Genomic DNA, 24,992 nt, shown 5'->3' with positions numbered 1-24,992 from the left:
ATTCAAATTTACCTGCTCCCAAATTTCAGAAGGAAAAGGAATAATAAGAGTCATTAAGAGTGTACAACCTATATATATAATAATTTCGTATAAATAATAAATATTTAAGCTTAACACAATAATATTTTATCGATAATGAAGCTAAAATCGATGAATCGAAAAACGATAGGTGATGAACGTTTACATTTACATTACTAAAAATGTACAATAATAAAAAAATCATAGATTATTAACAGTAACAATATCGACGCCACACGAGTCCACTCGATGACGTTTTAGTCCACAAACTCAGCACTTTTAAAACTCCTAGTTGTCCAGAGTCTTTTTATGACAGCGATGTCATACGTTGCTGGAAAATCTCGAGATGATCCTTGGCTTTTGTTCGAGTCGAGGTGTCGTCTCGAGATTCGCCGGCTATATATCTATTTATAAATATAAACATTCAATATTCCAATATACAAAGAGGTGTGCGGAGGTGGGGGTGGGGCTATGAGGCGGGCCGATGCTTGCCACCACAGAGTCCGCAGGAGACGCAGCAAAAGTGACAGGCTCTTAGTGGTGGGTAGCACCACAGACACGGCACCAGTATGGACAGCAGGGCCAGCGCCAGCCACCTACAAAATAGTACCACGCTTTATCACCGTGGGACGAGGGTGTGAGGGAAACATCTAAAGGATCACTTAGCAATTTTATTTTTCATGATGGAATGGCCTCTGGATCGCCTGAATGAACTAATATAGGTAGGAATTATATACATAGGAATGACGATTGTCTCTGTGACGTCATTGGAACTGTTAGTACGAGCAAGTGAAATAACACTTTTTGTGTTTTCCTATTACAGTGACCAGACTTAAATATCGTTGATAAGAAAGTTAGGTGACAAAAATAATGGTATTATTTCACCAATTAATTTGGATTTGATTTGTACAACATCAAGTGGAACAACATTCTGGTACCTTTCTTGTGTAAAGATAAAAATATTGGCATAAATAGGTACTAATCACATTAAACAGTTCCGTAACCTGATTTTTTGCAAATCAAGCACTGCCTATTATCGAAAAGCTAAGGAATATTCCAGACTGTTATTGAAAAATAATGGTATTTCCCATCTCTAATAGACATCTCATTGCTATGCCCAGGTTGTTGAATTGAACAATTAACAGTGTGTTGCTGTCAACAACTGAGTAATAAATAATCTTAATGAAAGAGTAACTGATTGCAAACTAGAAGAAATTTGTAGTTAGATCATTTTTATCCACTTGTTATTCTATTTATAAAGTGCCCACACATGTTTTTATAATGCTTGCCGCTGTAACACAGTCAGAACCTTACCTTCTACCACAGCCGATGCTACACTCGCAGGGTTCGTCCTGCAATACACGCTGCGCCAGACACAGACACGCTGCAGTCTCTATGGTAGTCTTGACAGGATCTGGTGCGTACGGACACGCACCTCGCACATTGGTCTCACTGGAGTACGGTTCCTGAGGTGAGAAACTAAAATTAACTTCTGTAGCCTGCTAAAGTAGAGGTCGTGCGTTTCTTGGTGAAGCCTGGGGGTAGGGTTGAAGCCCATACAAAACCGGTTTAGAGCCACTCTAACCACCCACCCCCCAGGCTTCACCAAGAAACGCACGAACTCTATGTTGTACTAAAAATACGCATTCGTCCTTGACCAGGCACATAGAAAAATAAACCTTTGAATAGCGAAATAGTAGCTCTGATTAAAAAGTTCTTATCTTAATCATAAGTAGGCCTACAAAGGTTATATGTATATAAAATTAAGTACCGGGGGACCGAGCCTTGCTCGGTTGTTGGAAACTATTCATTGGTTCCATTTTCGGGAAAAATTTTGGTACAAAAAAATATAGTTTAATACATGCAGTGAAAAAGATATGCGGTAACTGGGACAATCAGTATAAAAATATCTATTGAATGTCAATTTTCCTAATTGTTTTAATATGGCAAAAAAGTGATACAACGGAGAAAACCCTTATTGTATTAGGGATATCGATTTTTGCCCAGCTTAGATCCTGTAGCTGTACGTCAGAGTGGGGGAGAACCCACAATGTATGGGATGTTTAGTGGGGCATGTTTGTGCTTTATTTTATTTTATTTTTTGTTGGAGGGAGTTCTACGAGTTTTCTTACCTGGCAGTGTCTGCACCGTTCTTTCCGTTTATTCGGTAGTGTGAGTTGAGCTCGTTTCTTGAGGCTCCCCTCCCCCTCCACCACAGGGTACATGTAGTCATGGACTGTCGTGAGCTGAACGTACGAGTAGCTCTCAGGCTCGGGTATGGTGGGGGGAGGAGCGGGGATGGGCTTGCCACCTCCACTGCTGTCCGACGACGAACGTGAATCCCCCCGCTCAGCAGGCAGATTCAGTGTCTGACAAAAACATTAATTATTGTAACACACATAATTAATTAATAGCCAAATATAGTGTCTAGCATTGTATAATGAAGGAATTAAATTCTATAAAAATATAAATAATAAAAAATTATTACCCAAATTTTGTGTTTTCTAGCATGATTGGCCCTGTTTGCTTAGAAACATATTTCAATAGTCATTGAAAATTTTTCTTTGGTTCCATTTTCGGGATATACATTAGTATTAGTAATTTTTGGTACAAAAAAATATATTACCGGTATAATACATGCAGTGAATAAATAATAGTAGGTACCCAACCTAACATAACTGCCGAAGTAAAAAAATACAATTATTTTATGTTTACAAATATATTTATGATAACCCATATCATAAATACGTTTGTAGGACTTTCCTCGTTTCGTTATGAATCGAACAATATCAGATGAGTCATACTTTCTATTTATGATAACCCTACCTACCATAACCGCCGCAGCGCGCTGTATAAGGGTGGACTCCGTATAATACCAAAAAAAGTTAAAGCAACTTAACAATCTTCAACTTTTTGTAAAGAAAAAACTCTAAAGTCACAGATCAAACATCAAAAACTATACTTACCATAAATACATCGTCGTCTCCTACATCTGGAATACATCGAGGGATTCCATGAATTCCTGGAATCAATAAACAAATAGGTCAATCTTAAAGCCAAAAATTGAGTTTTAACCATCAGTTAGGTTCTAATTACTTTTTGGTTTTATTTTACCTGTCAAATAGTAACAGTATTTATCAACACTTGGGCTAATTGCTATCTTGGGCTAATAGAGATATCTTTTCAACGATCCAACAAAAACGTTATTAAATACCGTACTAACTTTGCTTTTAAAATAGACATGTAACAGAAATTCTTACTTTTTTGTGATGGGCTCTATAAGCCACGATTTGGAATTTTTGAGGGGTAGAGCAAGCTTATCTTTGTTCAGGATGAGTTCACACTATGAATAAAAGATTATATAAAATAATAACACAAACAAAGTCATAGACAGTAACTTTACTTCAAAATATTTTAATTTCCTTGAATTACTGTTCAGGCTAGCAAACAGAAATCCTACAAAAAAGTAGGTGGATTGGAAGTCTTAGGACGGGTTTATAACTTTAAGAGATAATCGAAAACAAAAAGAGATATCTTAACCAAATTTGGCATATCATTACTGGTAATAGTAAGCTACTAACTTTATTGTGTATACATGACATGCAAAATTTGGTTGTAATATCTCTTTTAGTTTTAAAGTTATAAAGTCGTCCTAAGACGTAATTGTCACCCTGTATATTTTATGGAGACAATAATTATAGTAAACTTTAGAAATACTAAATAAACAACTCAAAATGTTGACATAACAAACTGCACAATGGTTTCATTCTTTAACATAACGTTCTTTTAAATACTTACAAAGATGATGTCACCATAAGCAGCATAGGATAAGAACAAAATAAATTTATTATATAAATTTGAACTCCTAAACATTACCCTTAATTGTTCAAGTTCAAGCTAAAAGCATGTAGTTGTGTTGCTTACGATATGATAGTGTAGCAAAGAGTTTAAAAAATATTGAGAGGGAAGCGAACAATAAGCAATTATAATAATAATATAAGTCCTTGCACTACAAGATTTGGTCAAATACTTATTACACAAGATTATAAAAAAATTAATAGAATTACAGTAGAGGGTCGATTATCCTAAACAATTGGGGATTGAAGGTGTTTTCATAGCTTATTATTTTTTTGGATAATGGGTCATTGGCAGTAAAAAATTAGATGGCCTAGCCTACATTATTTTGACTTTGATTGATTACATTTAAATACATTTTTACTGGTTTTGATTGTCTACTGCGATTGTAGCAACATTCGTGAGCATATCTCGTGGACTCAGCAACAGAGGTTATTGTACTGGTACGTGATCATGGCAACATCTGTGAGAATTAGCGACGCCACTGATCTTCTCTCGCAACGGCAGCAACACCGGTGATCCAGACTTCTGGTTAACCAACGTTTCAGATGACCGGGCTTTGGATAATCGACGCTCTACTGTATAGATAATTAATAGGCCTAAGTAAAACTCTGTAATTTTTCAACATAGTTGATCTTTTTAAACTTTGGTTTTAGTTTGAAGTTATAGGGGCTGACAAAAAAAAATCTTTTTTTTATAATTTCACTGATGGAAAATATTGTTATTGTTTGATGTTTTTATTTTTTTTGGTAACCCTCTACTTAATCTATTACTTGGTTTATCCTGGCAATTAGATGCTCCTAAAACTGGGAAGTCCTGTAAAGTTGGGGAAGTAGTCTTCACTGGATGGTGTAGGATAAGGTCAAGAGTTGCGTTACCAAATAAACCACTGCAAGTAAAATCATAGACTAACCAATACAAGTACACTTCTCATCACATTGTAAATATTGAAGCTCGTTTCGTGTCTAGTTGATGTCCGGTTGACACTGATTGCTAGTGTCGACGAAATTCTGTTTCTATAATTTTAGGGTTAATTTTATGATTAGTGATTTTGTGTGGTTATGCCTAACTAGGGGATGAGTTTTATGCAATATATTGTTTTATTTTGTTAAAGAGGTTTTAAATTATTGAAATAACAAGAAAATTGTAAACAAAACACAACTTCTACAGAGCACCAGACACAATAAAATTGGCTTCAGCTTTTCCATAAGAATGAGAAATCTACTAACGGAGTCTGTTTTATGTTTTATCCATGGTAAAATTAAAGCAATCCACAACATCCAACTGAATTAGTATTTTCAAACCAGTTTAATTTTAATAAATGAGACAACCAATTTTCAGCAAGGTTTAATTTCTGTTTTAACATACTTGCATTCTGACAAAACAAGGACTTTGTAGAGCAAGCAATACTTGTATGTATGGAGATTTCTAACTCTTTCCATTTTGTGGGAGAAACAAAATGTAGAGATTAAACAGACCTTCGATGAGTTCCTCAACGGCTGTCCGAACTCCTTTGTCGAAGGCTCGAGCATCTGCCGCTGTTTGAAATGTTAGTCCAAACTTCTTGTCACCTGTTTTCCAATGGTGAAACGTTGGCATAACCTTGTTGTACTCAAAGTCTTTCTTAATTATACAACTTAATACAACCTGAAATAATACATAAGTAGATCAAACAATGATATTTATATGCTTTGACGTAGCTCGATGGCTTAGGTCTATAACAGGATATAAAACAAGAAAAGGGTATGTGTCAATGTTTCAGTCAGGCAATAGGAAGAGCAACAAAAATAGCAAAAAAACAATTGAAATTCTAAATTTGAATCAATCATCAAACTTCTAAATTTGATCCTTTACAATCTTAAAAACTCAAACTCTTTATTCCTCTTAAAAGAATCTTTCTATTCCAGCGCAGTTGCTGAAATAAGAAACTTCAGTAACTTAGAGCCTATTCTTGTACAAGTAGGAACAGAGAAGCAAGATACAGAGGAAACAATTGAATGGTACACACACATAAAAGGTGAATAACCCTAGGGGAGAGAACAGGTCTAGTAGTAGAGCACGGAGCTTCGGAGCTCAAGGTCCCGGGTTTAAATTCCGCCAATTACCAATGGAGTTTATCCTTGTGATAATGCCGCAACTCTCTAGGACTAGTATGGAATAATGTGTAAAACAGTTCCTGGCTCTAGCCAGCATCCTAGGACGCTAGGTTCTAACCTAGCGTCCTAGAATGTGAAGGTAAGGTGGGGCATAAAAAAAGCCCTAGTCACCCTAGAATTATTGTACTTAATAACAGGCATTTTTGGGGAAAATTCATCCATTGGAAGATTTATTTAAAATACGTAGGCTATAGTTTATGGGGTTTTACTTGAATAATACACTTCGTATTTACATAATATATAAATTTATAAACAATTTGTGCTCCTAGATTATATAAACCAAGTAAGCTCCTAGACTAGCTCCTAGCACAGTGAATATTCCAAATAGTCAAAGGTTTAATTTAGTCACTTTAGTTTTACACGATAGGCTAGGTCTAACTTTGAGGACCAAAATAGATAAAAAATATAAAAAAATAAACCTCCAATTAAAACAAAAAATAATTGACTCATTAGACTACAGTATTTGATTTTGGCTAAGTTTTAAAGCCTCAAAACCTTGTTAAAACCATCAAATTGATTTGCTTACCAGGCATTATCATCAAAACTGTTCTAACCTTCAATTTAGATGAATACTGAACAAAAAAAAAAACTGGGAGAGAATTTCACAATTTGAGACACAAAACTGGTTTACCGTATATCGAAACATAAATAGCTCTGGAAATCAGCTGACGACTCTAGTGAAACAAACCACCCAAGAAGAAAAAGGAACCCAAAGATGATGAAACAATAATATGTCATTCTGTAGAAAAGGACTCCTACGAAAGGAACAAAAAATTACAAGTAGGCCTATTGGTGCACTAGCTTAAGATATGTACTATTTAATGAGGCACTACACAATCGCCGAGCCCACAACGATGATGTTTCACATAGATCTTTAATAGTAGCCTAATCGGCCGCAACGATCATCATCGGGAGGGTTAGGTGGGTATTTTGAATCACCTTCAATTCTGATGGTTGCTGATTCTATCCTGGAAAAGTATTTAACCAGAAAAGCCATTGTCATTGGGACAATATTAACGGTGCTTTCTCACAAAAATTTACATTATTTACATTACATCACTTAGCTAAATATTTATAATTATTTCATAAGACAAATTGTATTATTTATGTATTTACTGATATGGCCAATGCATTACTGTAGACCTATATGACTTATTGGGAAATAACTAGGCTAAATTTTAGACATTTCCTTGAAAAATATGTGCAAATTTCTCCTTGTGCTAGATATAACAAAAAGAACAAACTAAGTAGGCCAATATGATACTTACAGACTGATCTGATATCCGTTTGCCGAATATGAGATACTCGTGTTTGACATCATCAGGGACAGCCGGGTCGGAGGATAGGCCTCGTTTGCGGACAGACACGTTAGACAGGCCGCCACCTCCCATAGGCACCCAGCCTCCCGTGCTGTCATCCCGCGTCATCACCTGAGCACGCACACGGACCAAGTAGTTCCCACTGTAACAAAACACAACAGACACATGTAGAAATGAGGACAGACACATTGGGCAGGTCACCCACCTCCCATATAAGCAATTGACCTCCCTTGTTGTCATCACCTCAGCAGCCTTTTTGGATTCAGCATAAAGGCACCATATAAAAGTCACAAATATGCTTGGAAAAATTTGGGTACCTGCTCAAACTATCCTACCATAACAAGTTCTGGAAATGGAGTGTAATTAATAGTTCATGAAATCTAATCTTAAAATACATATTTCTAATGTTGGGTACGTAATTATTGCAATGGTTAGTGATTGGGGTTAAATGTTGTTACCTTTAAAATTTTGAGGACAAAAGTGGTGTTTAGTTTTATGTATAACAGAGTTAATCAAAAGTATAAATCAAATAAATGCTCTCTTAAAAGCAATTTTTTCAACTAAGCCCTGCCATTCCCAGATTTTATGTCAAAATACTTTTAATACTTAATAGGCTACTTTTCGATGAAATGGCAACCATACAAAGTAGGTATTTTAAGCCAAGTATGACCAAGTATTATGATGATATAAATTAGGCCTACTGATTTCTGTCAAATGTTCTGACTTTTCAACCAAATCAAACTAATAGGAGACTTATTGTGTAGCCTATAGCTACTTTAATGCCACGTCAACAAAATTAGATACAATTTTTATTCATCATATGTTTGATGTTATTAATTTACACATAAACGGTGGCTCACAAGACAAAGGGGGTGTAAAGTAAATAAGCTTATCATAATATGTATGTACTTACCCCCTTTGTCTTGCAAGAACATTATGACATGTCAAAACACATAATACCTACCTTAAATGCAGAATCTTTTTTCAAATAAGTTAAATACATGATACCTAATGCTATATTAATTTAGAAAATCATCTAGGGAGTAAGGACCCAAGAGCATGAAATAGTCTTTAATTTTTTTTTAAGTTAATAGTATATTTCATCACTAGGGCCTAAAGTGACTCTTTTTAGCCCGAGGTCAACAACAATGGCCTAAAAGCTTACCTAATAAATCAATCAATAAATAATTTAGATCGATACCATTGCCACAATCGGAATTTACAACTGTTTACAACAACTGGTGTTTACTCCCTAGGGACTAAAAATGATTTTTACTCCCTAGAGAGTAAAAATGTTACTTTGGACCCGCAACGCATGCATTAAAAACGGCTGTTTTTGCTGCAGTATGACAAAAAATATTTTCTTCAGCTTTTAATTTGTCCTGGGAGGTTAATTTAAATTTTCCTATGCATGTAGGCCTACCTTAGTGATCCTTCATAAAGAACTGGTCTATGCACAGGATATTGAAGATCATTCTGTGTTTTGTGGTATCAATGAAAGACTAATTTTTTTATACAAATTCCACCTTTATCTCAGTATGATAACAGAAAATAAGATAGAAAATTAAATTTTAGACACTAGCGCATTTGATTTTTTTGGCGGCCCCTTTTAACCTTGCATTTGCCCGTCCACATAGACTACAGATCTGTGCGTGGAGCGTATCCAGCAAAGCAAGGGGTGAGCCGGTACAGTACAAAGGTGAACTGTACTGATAAAAGTTTGTGGCAGTAACCAGGATCCAAACCCACGACACTACTGCCTTGGGCCCGAAGTCCGTGACGCTACCAACTGAGCCACACTCACCTAAATTTTGAAATTTGAAATTTTGACCTATTTGACTATATGGCTCACATAACTATGTTTTTTTTATTGAAAAAAATTTGAGACAGCTGCCACAAATAGATAGGATGTCTACCTCAATATCAAAAAGTCAATGATAAAACCTAGCATCACCCTAGAACCTCACCCTTATACTTAGCTCTTAAACAACTGCTACTTCTACTAAGTAGCAAGGTTTAGTAAGTCAGAATCAGCCTCGTACAAACCGGAAAACAAAGAAAATGCTAAGCTTAGCGGCATTTAAGTTTTAATGAGACGTAGGAATTGGCTAACTCAGGAACTCGCTAACTCGGTCGTGTGTCGGAACTGGCTAACCATCTCAGTCAGGAATTGGCTAACTCCGGAACCCGCTAACTCGATTTTGTCTCGCGGCGGAATTCGCTAACTCTGGAAGTCGCTAACCCGGCCGCGCCCACTGCACGGAGCGTTGCCAACCTTGTACGACGAAATAATCGTACACTCTGCCGTATTTCAAAATGTCAGTGTCAATGAAGATACAGTAAATGTTATTGTTATTTGTTATCAATTCTAATTTTAACAGATAACTAGCCCAAAGTAATTCAAAGACAATAAAAAAATCATAAAAAAGTGTTTTTTTTTATTTAACTGTACAATGGCCAATTAAATGTTTATGATTTCGATCTTAAATATAAATGCCATCAGTATAAAAGAAAATAATAGAATATGAAAAATATTGAAAATTCAGTTTAATAGGTACTAAATAATTAAACCTCTACGAAATTAAGCTAAAATACACGCAAGTTCTCAAACACGGAAAACAAATTTAATCGTAATGTCGTAATAAACTAAAACTATTAATTAATACAGTCATCAAGAATCGTAACTTTCATAACTAATTCATAGATTTAAAATTAAATGTTCGTCGTTGAATCGTCCAACGTGTACAAATATGACATAGACTAAGGCCCCTATTACACGAGGTAGCCTGGCGACGTCGCCAGCAACCAAACTGGCTACTCAGCTTGTCATGGGGCATTGATTCTTATGGATGTTATTACACGAGGGTAGCCAGCGACGCAGCCACACTTTGGCGACCGACTGGCTACCGAGCCCCGTCGCCACTGCGGTAGCCACTGGCTACCCATATTGGCGACGCTGCGTTGTAGCATATGGAGCTTATTACACTAGGTCGCCAGTATCACGTCGCCACTCGGTCAGTTCATATCACGGGGGTACTTGCACACTGTTGTGTTGCGTTCTGTTGTGTTGTGAGTGTGTGAATCGTTCACTTCAGTTGATAAAATGTCTATATCATCCTTTATGACTCGAAGAAACTGGATTGTGACATACGAAAATAATTGAAACATTTTTTATTGTCCGCACAGAGCTCATCAAAAAGGGTGTAATATAACCCTTTTGATTCTCTTGCATTAAGCATTGGATGAACGTACATTTTTCTCTTCCTTTGCCTCCTTTTCTTCAGAAGTAACAGAAGGAGAAGATACTTATAATCACTCATTATTCACTGTAAACACCGCTCATAACAAGTACAAGTGCAAGACAAGCACTCACAACAACGGCGCCACGGCGGTAAAATTCTGGCTACTCAACTGGAGGTTTGGTGGCCAGTGCGTCGCCAGCTACTGGCGCTGGCGACGTCGCCAGGCTACCTCGTGTAATAGGGGCCTAAGTTTCATATCAATTTATAGAATAGCTGTAGAGGCCTAAATCTATTCCTAATAGTTTAAACCAAAGCATTGTAGGCCTACTAGTAAATAGTTGCCTAATTCTAAAATGTTTTGAATTGTTTAGTAATAATGTTACATGTTTTAAAACAGTTTTTAGATTGTACACCTAAGCATCACTAGTAAATAATAGGAGAAGATGTAATATTCATATAATAAATCGTGACAGGTTTATTTTAATTCACGTTGATAATTCGTTGATTCTTAATCAACGACATGACGGATTTTCCTGATTTGAGTGTTGGGTTTCCTTTATATTGCTTTCACAATCGAAATAAACTATACCAAGCCATTGCTCAATTCCCCGTTCCCCGGTACTGAACTACTCAATAGACAATAGCTTTGTTTTTGGATAAGATCAGGTAATTTTAGCTATGGCCACCATTCATAAAAATTATAACAAACAAGAACGACTGGGTCCATTTAGAACCATAAAAACTCCAGACTTTTAAAAGGTAGGCCTACTGAAAGACGTAAAATTAATATTAATAAAAACAATTTAAGAGGATGACCCGAGTTCTAACTAATAGCCTAAGATAACAGAAATTTACAAGTTGTATTTATGCATAGACAAATAAATTTGTAATGCAATCCATGAATACATTAGGCCTACCACTTTATAATGTCTTGATCAATATTTATTAAAATTCAATAGCTCTATTAAAAAAAAAATACATTACCACTACAATGTATTTATGTACAATGACGCTTAACGAGTAAATTTTACCATGATATATGATTCAAGGTTACAAGCCCAGTATATATAATACGAACTTAATAATTTTATTTGCAGAAGTTCACAAAATGGTATTTATTTGAATAAAAGAAACAAACGGTGAACTACGAAAATAGATATTTCATAACATGTAAAAGATCCAAATTAAATGTATAGTATTATCTTTTTGCATCCCAATAAGCTACTATTTAAGTAAGAAAACCACATATAAAACATACACCCTTATATTAGTGCATTTCTCATCCTTGTGGATCAGCTGAAGACAGTTTTATTGTTAGATCTAGAACGTTGAAAAACAGTCTTTAGACGGTAGAGTTAGAACGGCGCACTGTCTTTAGAGGTCGTGTTTTGTTTACAATTGTTTCTTGTTTTCAGTCATTTAAAACCTCGTTTAACCAAAGAAAACGTTCTAATCACAACTAATAACAGAACACGTCCCCTAGTTATATAACCAAACAGTAAAGAACAAATCATAAAGTTAACTATAAAATAATAGAAACACAATTTCGTCGACACTAGCGATCAGTGTCACCGGACATGAACTAGACACGAACAACGAGCTACAAAGTTTACAATGGGATGTAAAGTTTAATTGTGTTGGTTAGTCTATGGGAAGACTATAATGCATTTTCTACCCTAATAATCATGAGAATAATATTAAACATACTTCTGAATATATATTTATTTAATGACTACGTTGCTCTTAATCCTAATTATTCATAGGATACGACATTATGGTACCGATATAGGTACTACACTTTCGGCATCACTGGCTAAAAATCTTCGTGCTTGGCTCCCATTGGACGGCCCGCGAGGCTTCTGATTGGGAGTTAGCGAGTTCCGCCGAGGGACCGAGTTAGCGACTTCCGTACGAGGACGGAATTCGCTAACCCGGCTCTAGATCGGGTTAGCGGGTTCCGGAGTTAGCCAATTCCGAAACCGAACAAGTTAGTGAGTTCCTCTCATCGACCAAATTTGAAGATAGGGCGTTTAACATGGGGTTAGCGAGTTCCAGAGTTAGCCAATTCCGCGGACCCGTTTTAACTTGTCTCCCTCCCCTGTAGAGGTGTTCATATTGTCAATTTAATGCACAGTCCCATTGGTCTCTCATACTCATTCCTTATTCCCTAATATTGTAGAAATTTACCAAGCCAACCTATTAAATTTAATTGGACCAGTCACTTTTCTTAACAAAATCACTTTCTGTGTAATTGGAAAAATCTATATTATCAACTGCTAATTTAAAGGAAAGAAAACGAAAATCAGGATTATCTACTGACTTATTGAGTTAGACAATAGACAGTCTCCTTAATTTGTAATTTCGTTAAGAAATACAATGGCGTCACAAAAATCTAGAATGTCATTTAGATTGTTTGACAGCTTACATTTTCTTTGTATTGAAAGTTTATAATTGGTCAAAAATTCCTTAAAAGGGAGTACACCGGTCGCTGTTTGAGTTGGTTTCCTGTTGCATTCTTGAGGTTGTTTGAAAGAGAGTTGATGATTTTGCGGCCAATATAGAGGGTTTTCTGCTAAGGTATTGTGTAGTGTGGTGGCGGTAGGCTGTAGTCGGCCGCTCTTCTGGTGTGGTAGGAGTGAAAATTCTCATTTCTGGGAAGCTTCAGTTTTTTTGTGTACAGGACAACTCCATGGATGTAGAGTGCTGTCACTGTTAGGAGCTAAAGGGATTTAAATGCTCCCCTGCAGCTGTCTAAGAGCTCATGGCCGGAGAGTGTCCTGACGGGTTTTTTTCTGGAGCACCAGGACTTTACCAGGTTTGCCTCTGATGTTCCTCCCCATGATATTAAGCCATACCTTATCAGGTGATCCTATTACAGCATAGTATGCTGTCTTAGCCATTTTCAGACCTTCTATCCATTTCATCCTATTTGTTACATAGACCCCAGATGCAAGTTTCTTGGTCAGGTTGTGTATATGGTCGTTCCAGGAGAGGTCTTCATCAATTGTCAGGCCAAGCAGTTTTGAGTTTTTTCAACGGTTATTTCAGGAATTTCTTTGATTTGTTCACGTTTTCGGCTAAAATTTAACTGAGTTGTTTTTTATGGATTAATGGCCAGGTGATTTTGAAGGCAGTACTACAGTGCTTTGTCTGTTGAGGATAAGATGTTGGAGTGTAATTCTTGTGGTAAGTCATGCATAAATAGAAGAGTTGTGTCATCAGCGTACATTACCGTTTCACGATTGAAGTTTATGTTACAATTGAAATATGTTTGGATCCAGACTAATTTTTTGTCCTTAAATGCCTCAAAAACCTAATCCATAATATTTAGATTCAAACATGTGGAAGTTGAGGTTACCTCTGCTAAGGTCCTTGGTATCACTCTTGACACAAAGCTAACATGGGGCCCTCACATAGCAACTGTCTGCTGTAAGTTGTCTAAGGTTGTTTTTACAAACAAATCTCAAAGTTTGTGTTAGTAAAGAATACCTATCGAGGACCTACAGTAGGCTCCCTCTTATCCGGACTCCTCGGGACCGAGGCCAGTCCAGGTAACGGGTTTTCTGGTTAAACCGACGTCCCCAAAAACTCGTTAAAACGGACTGTCAACTGTGATATTCGACTTAAATTTAGGAGAGCATTGTATTTAGGCACGTGATCACTGGTCTCAAATCTTTCCCACGAGAACAGTCGTTTCAGTACTGCCTACTTCCTGCCGATCTAGTCCGGTTTAACCAATGTGCTGATGAAAATTGTCCGGTTAAAGAGATGCCTTTTCCGCCGAGTGTAGTCCGATTAAACTGATGTCCGGATAAGAGGGAGTCTACTGTATCTAGCTTTTTTTAGGCACTTTTTTGTATGGCGTCACACACTGGGGTGGAGCCACAGATACAAAAAATTTCTTTGGAATCCAAAGAAAGTCAATTTGGACTCTAGGCTGAATGCTGACTATGATGCTGGTTGCAAACCAATTTTTATTATGAGAAGGTATAATGACAGTATACAGTTAATATGATGTTGTTTCTTGAATGTTAAGAAAAAAATGGAACCTTGCATAGAAGAGGTGATAAATCATACTCGCAATATCAGGAACAGTGACAATTCCGTTTTTAAGATTAGATTTAAACACTACATATGTAACTCTGACCAACTGAGTTTCAAACTTTAAAATCCAATTATTTGTTCAGCCTTGAGCCAGACTTTTCCAAATTCAAAAATAACCTCTGGGATCTTCTATTGAAAAATCCACTCTTCTCTACCAATGATTTATTTACCGTAGGACCAAAGAATATTGCAAAAGTTGATTGTAGGCTATAATCTGACTTAAGTTTGATTTTGTCAGTTTGTCCATGGGTTTCGCCCTTGTCTTGTTTTGACTTTTCTCTCAGATTCACTTTTTGTGTCGGAGTGTTTTGTTGCTTGGATCATTTCAGACCGCCCCGCTTGTTATATTGCACTTCTTGCTTGTAGGCCTTAAGTTACATATTTAGATAAAGATAATTGTTGCAACGTCAGTGGCATATGGGGGGTTTAGGGGTTTGAACCCCTCCCCCTTAAACTTGAATTGTGATTGTTTTAACCCCCAGACCCCTTGGTGTAACCCCCCCTTTAGGGTCACCCTAAATACGCCTGTGGTTGACATATTCTATTGTACTTGTACTGTAGACTACGGTACTATGGGTCATTCCATGTCAAATCAACTGGGCTCTCAACCTGACCATCTTGGATTTTGATGAAATTTTGTACATTAACTTAGCAGGTATATAGGACCTACTAAAAAAATAACTTATGTTTAACTTAATAGTTTTTAAAATGTACGTATTAGGTAACTTATAAGTAACTAAGGCCTAAGTTAAATTTTTGGAAAAACTGTGTTTTTTGGCGTTCACGCCAATCTAAAATATTGTACCTAGGAAACACCTGGGTTGTAAATATAGGTATTATAATACATAAAATTAATAATTTATTTATCACTTTCATTACTTTTTTTACCTTTAGGCTACCAAGCTTAAAGTTGTAGCTGACAGTTTTTTCATCAAGTAAAAAAAAATGGCTCACTGTGGCTAGTAGGCTATTAGTTGTACCTATCTGAATAAAGATCTCCATAACTTACTTCAAATAAGGCATAGCCTATAATTTACAATGCGTTGAATCCTGATGTCAAGCCTAAGTAAGAACATAGGGAAATGAGCGCCTTAGGATTGGCTAGATGTAGGTTAGGTAAGTTATTTTGAACACAATTTGTAGGTTAATTAGGCCTAGTTCAATTTATGCCCAGGCCTTTGCCATTTTTTATTAAACTTAGGCTACGTTCATTGTTCTGAAAAGTTCATTTAAGTTAGGCCTAGACCTTAGTTATTTAGTTGATAAGGTTTTCTTAAAACTTATCAAGTTAAGTTAAGTTATTTAACTTGTAGACAAAATTGGTTTTGTCTTAAGCTGGTAACTTACCGGTAAGATAGGGCCTACCTAGTTAGTTTAAAATAAATGTATACAGAATAAACATCACACAATCCAATGGCCTAGACAAAATTGGTTTTGTCTTAAGCTGGTAACTTACCGGTAAGATAGGGCCTAGCCTACCTAGTTAGTTTAAAATAAATGTATACAGAGTAAACATCACACAATCCAATCATATGAATATAAGTTAGTGATGGTAATTCACACGGTGACTTCAGGAAAACCAGCCTCTTTACAACAAGAATTTGATTATCATCAGTTGAAAAACTTATTGTTTCAACAATGTAACTTAAACCCACTTAGGATAAGTTAAATGGGACAAAATAGACACATGATAACAAACATAGAAGGCCTAAATATTTAAAACTAAGTTAAGGGAGAATAATTTATTGTCCCTGCAACATAGTAATTGAGCTGCTTAGCCTAGGCCTAGATGCCTATTGGCTAAGCTTAAATATGAATTTTTGAACACAAGTTTATGAAAAACCATAGTTTAGTAATAAACCATAATAAAATGTACTGTGATTAAAAACGCTTTTGAAATATTCCTCATCAAAATACACAAGTTACATGTTTGAGTTTGGCATCTAGGCTCTGTCTTTACAGATGGCATTGCCTTTTAGGAGGTCACTTTACTTGCCAATCTTGATATCTAATAGCTGGTAGAACATAACTGTAGGTTAGTAAATAATAATTTAAATGTAATAAAACATTAATTTAACGATTAGCTGACTGACCCTTTAATATTAGGCATAGAAAGATATGCCTACCATGACCTAGCCCCAATTTTGTACCGAAGTATACGCCCATAATAACACTAATGGAAGATGGCCTAAATGTACGGTAGTTGTTGTACTTACTCTTCAAAATCTTCTGTCATTGTTCACACGGTGAAACAACCTACTTTTCCCCCATTTTGTTCCTTTTACCACCATTTTCGAAGCATATAAGATACATTAACCACGACTTGCACAGGCAGGAAGTAAGCCTGGACATGCGCGTTTAACTAACACTTACGTATGACGCATGACAAAGCTGTTCAAGGACTCAATGGGGAATGGCACAAAAAAATTCAGACCTCGATTCATAAAAAGCCTCAATTTAATAGTGATTAATGAAATGTTTTCATCAAAGGGAAATCGAACCTGATTACAACAAATGACATATCCACCATACTGAAGTTTATTTTTGCACATTTAGATAACTACAGAAAAGCTGAACAGTTGCATACTCTAATCACAATATTTCAGGAAAAGAGAACTTCAAAAGTGTTCATAGAGTATATATAAAAATGACAAATGGCAAATTACTTAATTACATTTTTGGTAGCACTTGGTCAGATAAAATTTAATTCCTTATTTGATTAGGCTTAGGCATAAATCAATATTTGTAATGAAAATGTACAGATTTTGTACTTTTAGATATTTATGAAAAGCATACTTGAACAATCGGTAGGAGTCAATAATCGTAGCTTACATTGAACAAATAATTATTTATGCTTTATTTTTGGTATCTGCTGGAAGTGGATCGACCCAAAGGTAAAGGATAATATGAAAGAAACATTACCATAGATAAAACAACGCACGATTATTTTCTGCATATTGTTTGAATGAAGTAACGTTAAGTGCGATGTACTGATGATAAATTAATTATCAATCATTCTCGCTGCTCTGGTTGCTTGAGGACATTTGGAATTGCAGGAGGATAACCAACTGTGTTGATATAGCAGCGAACACCTGAAAATATCAATCATGTCAATTATCAATCATCAATTAATTATCAATCGCATTGAGATGGGGACGCCGCATACTCTCAATCTAACTCTCACACTTACTAGTAGCATCTTTAATATTAACTTAGCATACGGTAGATCAACCAAGGGAGTATGTTTCATCAATGATAATCGTGACACCTGACAAATGAACAACAACAATAAATGGATGTCGATACAATAGTTTAAGGAGTCTATTCCAACTCCAACTATTCGAAGTCAATAATAACGAAACCAGGACCGCTTTTGTAGATTGGACTAGTGGGATTGGGCCCAGGGGTGCAAGAGGTTTTTTTGGTCGTTGGGACTTGGGAGGATAAGGAAAAGGACGATTCCCCAGTAAGGAATGGTTGTGATGGGGGGGGGGGGGGGTGGGTGGAAAAATGTTTATCGTGCCCATAGCTCATCGAAATGCAAAGCACGAGCCTCAACGAGACTCGGCCCTTTTTGATACTGACTGGGGAACAGAACAAGTTCATAAAATCCCTCAAATTCTGCTTAATGTTTTTTTTTTACTAATTAATAAATAAACATAACTTCGTTGTTTACTTTACCTGGCCAATTCCGACTACCTTGGGTAGAGAAGTTTGATTTACATTACCTAGTCCTGTAAACAGTATACCTTTGGAATCAACCACCGATTTATTTATTTTTAAATTGTTTTCACGCCCATAATTTATTAATTAATTGATAAAACTAGGCTTAGCTTTGTATTTATGTAGAAATAAGCAACCATTGAAATAAATTGTTTTATGTTTACGTTTACACGTTTTATTAGCTTTTATTGTCTCTTGCGATTTCGGCGCCATCGCTGCTCGTCTCTTGCGATCGCGTCAACGCCGGTGATCGGCCTTTCGGTGACGTTTCGGATGACCGGGCAATAATCGATAATATGTTGGGTGATAATCAACGCTCTGCTGTAGGTAGTGAGGTTACAATACACCGAGATCGCATTTTGGATTTTGATCATGATCAGTTATACTGATACTGACTTTAATAGCTAATTATCAATTGTTATTAGCAATATGTTATAATTTAATACATTAAGCCTGCAATGCACACCTTCAATAAATATTAAAATCTGTTTAAATATGAATGTAGTATGGCCTAGGGCCGCAGTGGTATTGTACAAAGACGCCACGCGATCGCTTGTAATGATGTCCCCTTGATCGCAGGAGATATTTGCAAATTTTCTGTGATTGCGGGTGACGATGATTATGTCTTAGTGATCGCCCGCGGGAGAGGTCCACCACGATTTTACCGTAATCGCGGGGAAGTTCCACCTAAAGGGAGAGGGGCCGCTTGGCGATTGGGTTAATTTGGCCGCGGCAAGTACCCTAAATCCCGCACTTGTGAGAAGTAGATGGTAAGTTTGGCCTCAGTTTGGCTTAAACTGAAAATTCCAGGAAATGCCCCTTTCGAGAACCCGGTTGTGGAACGCCCCTATGAGTCCTGTGTACTTTTGATACGACAGTGTTTTTTTTCTTTTTATAAATAACTTAGACTTAGATTGTAGCAAGATAAATTTACTTACAGAAGTTACGAGACTTTCATTTAAGATGAAAAATCCACTTGCAGTAAAAACCATTTCAACATGTAACAACTGCTTTGACAGCATTACCATCTAATAAAAAAAACAAATTTTTAAATGGTGCAATCAGAAATACAAATAAAAATAAATAGGAGACATTATGTATACGAAATTAAGCTTTTTCTGTATTAAAACCATATCTATGATCCAATAAACCCTAAGCGTACAGTAGTAACTAATGCTAACCAACGTATGTTTTTCTATGATAGTAATAAGCAAAAGATAATTTTGTGTTCTTACGAAAAAGTAAGGTTTCATAGCAGTTTAGCGCACCTCGCAACCACCGACATTGGAACTTTTCTCAGTAATTTGGCGGAAAGATGCTTAAAGTTTTACGGCTTCACTAATAATTACCTATTTACCTAACAATTCATTGCCAAATAATTAATTGTCGTACATTTACATATTTATTACATAACTTACTTTCCAAATTAATTTCATTACAGTTACAGAGAGTTACAGTATAACCAGGGGGCTTGAAATACTAGCAGAGCAGTATCAACTCAGTCAGGACTGCCAGTGGCCACTGGCCAGTGGTCAGTGATGACTGTAGGCTAATAGCATGTATTTATAACAAATTATTTTAAATTCCTGTTTATGTTTCGACCCTGCTTAAAAGGTTCACTAAAACAGTTAAATACCGTTGAACATAATTTGCTGAATTTCAAAAGATGTTTTTTGAAAAAGTAGAGTTGTGGACATCAGGGACTTTTTTATATAGATTTTTATAGTTAGAGATGGAGTGCGAGAACGGTCCTTAAATATGAAGATAAAGATAAAATTAGGGATACAATAACCTGTACTCTTCTCTAACTGTGCATGGTTCATGTTTTAGTTACCTACGTTCCTGAATCCTTTCGTGTTAAATTTCAGACTAATTCCAAAATGACCATAATCTAGAAACAAAATTAAATGGTCACAGCATTACAAAATAAACTAGTTGTTCTGCCAATGAAGTAGCAGCAGGCACCCTACAGTGTAGGGTGTAGGTAATTCATAATAGCCAATAACTAGCATGATATTGGTAAAAACTCAAATTAATTACTATGTATACAAGACCATTGTATGGGCCAGACCTGTAAATATAATGTAAATAATGTCTATAGACGAATAAATATCATTTCATTTCATTTCATCAATAAATATATGTCAACAAATCAAAATGACACAACTTAATGAAACAAAAACTTATAAAAGTAACAAATTTGACATTTCATCAATTAACATTATGTGATTTATGATAGGAAATAAAATTTTTGCATATTATGAGTTATTAACAAAACTTGTTTTTAGTATGACCCATACAGAGTAATCAAAGTCAAAACATTTTTTATTCATTATTTCACATTACATGAACTTGAATAAGAGTCATAAGCTAAATTCAAAATTGCTTACTGCTATAATTAAATACACAAAAAGAGTACTAAAATTACTTTACTTTTTACTTTTAACAAAACCATGACTTAAAGGATTACAGTATTTGGAATTCAAATTAAGTTAGGCCTAACTGTTTTTTACTAATACTAAAGAATTCTGTTACTGAGTATAGCAGGGAGTTCTTAAAAAATATTCTGTTAAGTCAAGAGCTGCTTGAATTTAATAAATTTTGTTTCTTTTCGGATGTGAGCTGGTATAGACTGGAGAAATTTTAGCCCAATGTAAGATGTCTTTTTAGTGTAAAATTGGAGATTATGCCGAGGTAGGTTAATTTGTAACTAGTGTACATGTTGCTCGAATTCGAGCAATTCCAAAGTATTACAGGAGTTATTTCAAAACGAATAACAATCATATTTACAATGAGTTTAAAAGAGTCAACTCAAAGATCACCGGTGTGTAACTCAAACCATGTTTATCTTCGTTATTGATAAACCTAAAGCATTCCGGCCGGTTTTCTCCTTCTCAAAATGCCTCGCTGTACAGGCAACACAGGTCATTGATAGAGGGCCAATTGAGAACGAAAAGTCATTTTGGGGTAGTGTTAGGGCGCATTTGTAACCTAATAGTTGAGATTGTCCAGGGTCAGGTGCTGACTTTAAGCCTACTACGCGCCACTGTTCTGTAGCTGCGGTCGTTATCACGATTGCGCCTCCTGTCTATGTTTCGTTGTCGTCACGTCGGAGGCATTTAAAAGAAAAAAAACAACAAATTATAGCTACACAAAACAATGATAAATGCAAAAACTTAAGTTACAATCATACTAACACGATCCATCTTGGGGGTTATGTTTACACAAACTCAAATAGTAAATAAATGTAAGCCATGCATTTCATAGGATTGAAAAATAAATAACAGCAATTAAATTATACAGCTGATCAAAATGTAAACAATTATGTTCTTCATAAGGATAACATGGGAACTTTAACAGCCACTGGGGCAAAGCCCAAGGGACTTTTTCAAAAATGTAAGGCCAGTTTGCAAATCTACGCGACACGCTCTTTCCAATGAGACGTCAACGGATACAATCGGTTAAGAAATGGCGGAGGAGTTCAACCGACAAAGTTTCATGTAGCGTATTAATTATATAGATCTGGTGTTATATAGCCTACTAATTGTTCTGTTGAGATGGATGATAGTTGGATCTGTTTTGCATAAATTATTGTTTCATAAATATAAAGACTATAAACTGTTAATATTTGTAATTCACGAAAGATGCTCTTGACTGGCTCTTTTAAGATTTTTCATCACCCTGATAGCTTTTTTCTGCTTAATTAGTACTTCATCTAGATTAGTTTTTGTTGTTGCCCCATATAGAACAATTCCATATGAAATATGTGAATGTATTAATGAGAAATAAACAACTCTTAGAGTGTCTAAACTGCATATTCTGAACATCTGTCGCAGAGCATGGATACCGGAAGATACCTTTTTAACCATATAATTTACATGGCCCTCCCAAGATAGATGTTTATCGATAATTAGTCCAACCTCCACCAAGTCCAACTAATCTTCTAGTGGAGGTTGGAAATGGTGCGGAGAGAAACAATTAAAACTTGTACGAACATCAGTGCCGGATTTACCACTATGCAATTAATATGGGTCTGCAGAGTATTGACAAAAGACATTTTTTTCAGAAACTTTTTTTAGTAATTCAAGCAATCAGTTTGTCCTTATCACAGGTGATGATTATGATGTCCTCGTGATCACAGCCCATGGGAGATGTTCACGATTTTGCCGCGATCTTGAGTATCGATGATTATGTCCCTGTGATTGCGGCACACAGGAGATGTTTAAGATTTTATTGCGGTCGTGAGTGTCAATGATAATGTCCCCGTAATTGTGACCCGCGGGTGATGTGCACGATTTCGCTGTGGCCACAGGTGACGTTGATGATATCCTCATGATCGCAGCCCACGGTAGATGTTCACGATTTTGCCGGGATCTAGAGTATCGATGATTACGTCCCTGTGATTGCGGCTCGCAGGAGATGTTCACGATTTCATTGTGGGCGTGAGAGTCGATGATTATGTCCCCGTAGTTGTGGCCCGCGGGTGATGTGCACGATTTCGCTGTGGTCGCAGGTGACGGTGATGATATCCTCATGATCGCAGCTTACGGGGTATGATCATGATTTTGCCGCAGCCGCGAATGTCAATGTTGATGTCCCTGTGTTGCAGCCCGCGGGTGATGTTGATTTTTCCACGGTCGCGGATGTCTATGATGACTTTGTCTTGATTTGGTGGAGATGCCCACGATTTCACCCAAGATCGCAGGTGACTATTGTGATGTCCCCTTGATGCAAAGGGAATATCCACAATTTCATCCATGATCGCAGGGAATTTCCACCGGGGGGGGGGGGATGCTCAAGTAATTTGGCCAAGGGCCGCAAGTACCCTAAATCCGGCAATGATGTTTACAAAGCCTAAGCAATACAAAATAAAACTCTTACATCAGACTCCTCATGATATGTCTTTACATTGATTAGTTTGTGAACGAGTCCTGCTATGCGCTGAATCTGAAACATTCATGAAGTGCTTTGTACGACCAAATTCAAGTTTTTCTGGATTGTTAATATGTTTAAGTGATTTAGTTAAACTTGTTCTTCATTATCTAATACAACTCTAAAATGAGTTTCATACAGCAGATGCCAGGACACTTAGAACAGTTAGATACAGTACTGAATGTGAACCAAATTTAAATTAATATATCAGCAGGCAGAATTGTAGATATTACTATTTCTAGTTGTAGGTAATTTACAAATTTCCAGACAACACCAGGATAACCTAAATATCTCACTTTTTCCTCACATCCATGGCAAAGTCTGCATCTCTACCACAAGCTATCTGAGGAACTTAAGTGGAACATTTTGAAGAGACAAATTTTGGTTTGGCTAAAAAATGTATACAAATAAGTAAATCTACATATTTTGCACTACTGTAATTTAATTTTTGAATTTTGCTATCACTGTTGTCACCATTTTCATTTTGTTGACTGTGCAAATTATAGGATTTAGTCAATCTTCTGTTGGGCCTGCAAGCTCAGTTATTTTCCTGGTCAAATTTTTGTATGACATATTAAAACAAAAATTCTTGATTTGAATTATTGCCACAGTAATATAATTTACGGGCAACTTTCAGTCTGTCAGAAAACAAAGTGAAACAGGGTATTCACATTGGTATTGTATTTTTGCTTTTAGGCTAAAACAAGTTTTACTGTGAACACAGGCTACGCCATAAAAATATGTTTTCATTCATATTTGGGTATAAGCTTTCCAGCTTCTCCAACTCAAAGGCATAGTGATTGAGTGAGTGATTATGAACAATAATTTCATAATTCGTTTTTATTATATTTTTATTTGTTATGTTTTGTAAATTCATAATTTAATTTTTTCAGAACCTACGCTGTGTAGGGAAATTCCCTCATTCACAATCTCATACTAGTTATGTTAACGAAAGCTTCTGGTAGTAATATTTACCTCCTCTCCTGGTGCAGCTGGTGGAAAAGCGATGAGAAATACTTGAATGACATTCACACAAACTGTGTACAAATAGGTTATTTGCTGCATCATCTCAGTTAAATCCAGTGCAAAAGATGTGTTCTTTATAAGCAGATACAAATTGAATGTGATTAAAACCAGACTATCAGCGATGATAAACAAAATGGGGAATGAAAAGAAAGAATTGATATCATCTTTGATTATACTAATCCAACGAACGAGTTCTCTGCAAGTATTGACAGTTTTCTCTTCGTAGTTTCCTTTCCCTACAATTCCTTGCCAAAAAATTTGATTACTGTATGAACTATTCTCCTCCTCCAACTTTGAAAGAATATCAAATACAATGGCAAGATAGTGGTTGAGTAATAAAACACAGCATACAAACTGAGCTTGACAAAGGTAAGAGATGATCGTAAAACCTCTGACAACAGCTGGAATCAAGCCGTTAGTAACGTACACCAAAAACACTTGAATTCCTTCCACAACAATAATGATGAGTATCATTAATATTTGAAACTTCACATACAAATTCTTTGGCAAAGGGACATTCAGTATCTTATTAATGACTGATTCTATTTGCGACACATTTTTGAGAAAACGCAATAACAGCTTGTATCTAGTGATGAAAATTAAACAGGTTAGCGTTC

General features: G+C 36.1%; 1 protein-coding gene across 2 annotated transcripts; it reads right to left on the bottom strand.

Moving 5' to 3' along the window:
- Positions 1-53: 53 nt before the first annotated feature.
- Positions 54-17,258, bottom strand: LOC128999944 (sprouty-related, EVH1 domain-containing protein 2-like). Of its 2 annotated transcripts, none has more exons than XM_054426736.1 (7): positions 16,911-17,258; positions 7,298-7,490; positions 5,352-5,520; positions 2,985-3,010; positions 2,151-2,387; positions 1,333-1,484; positions 54-614 (listed from the first exon to the last, which is right to left on the bottom strand). In XM_054426736.1, the coding sequence occupies exons 1-7, from the start codon at positions 16,928-16,930 to the stop codon at positions 488-490; spliced, it is 924 nt and encodes a 307-aa protein (XP_054282711.1). In that variant the 5' UTR covers positions 16,931-17,258; the 3' UTR covers positions 54-487. The 2 variants fall into 2 exon arrangements, with proteins under 2 accessions (XP_054282711.1, XP_054282710.1); XM_054426735.1 differs by having other exon boundaries at positions 2,985-3,040; positions 16,911-17,256.
- Between the last annotated feature and the right edge of the window lie 7,734 nt (positions 17,259-24,992).

This window comes from Macrosteles quadrilineatus, unplaced genomic scaffold (genome assembly GCF_028750875.1).
Source record: "Macrosteles quadrilineatus isolate MER2022 unplaced genomic scaffold, UCM_ALF_1.0 Scaffold_8__2_contigs__length_117827958, whole genome shotgun sequence".
Classification (NCBI taxonomy): Eukaryota; Metazoa; Arthropoda; class Insecta; order Hemiptera; family Cicadellidae; genus Macrosteles; species Macrosteles quadrilineatus.
Note: the sequence above shows the minus strand (reverse complement) of the source record. Positions and strands in the feature narration are given on the sequence as shown.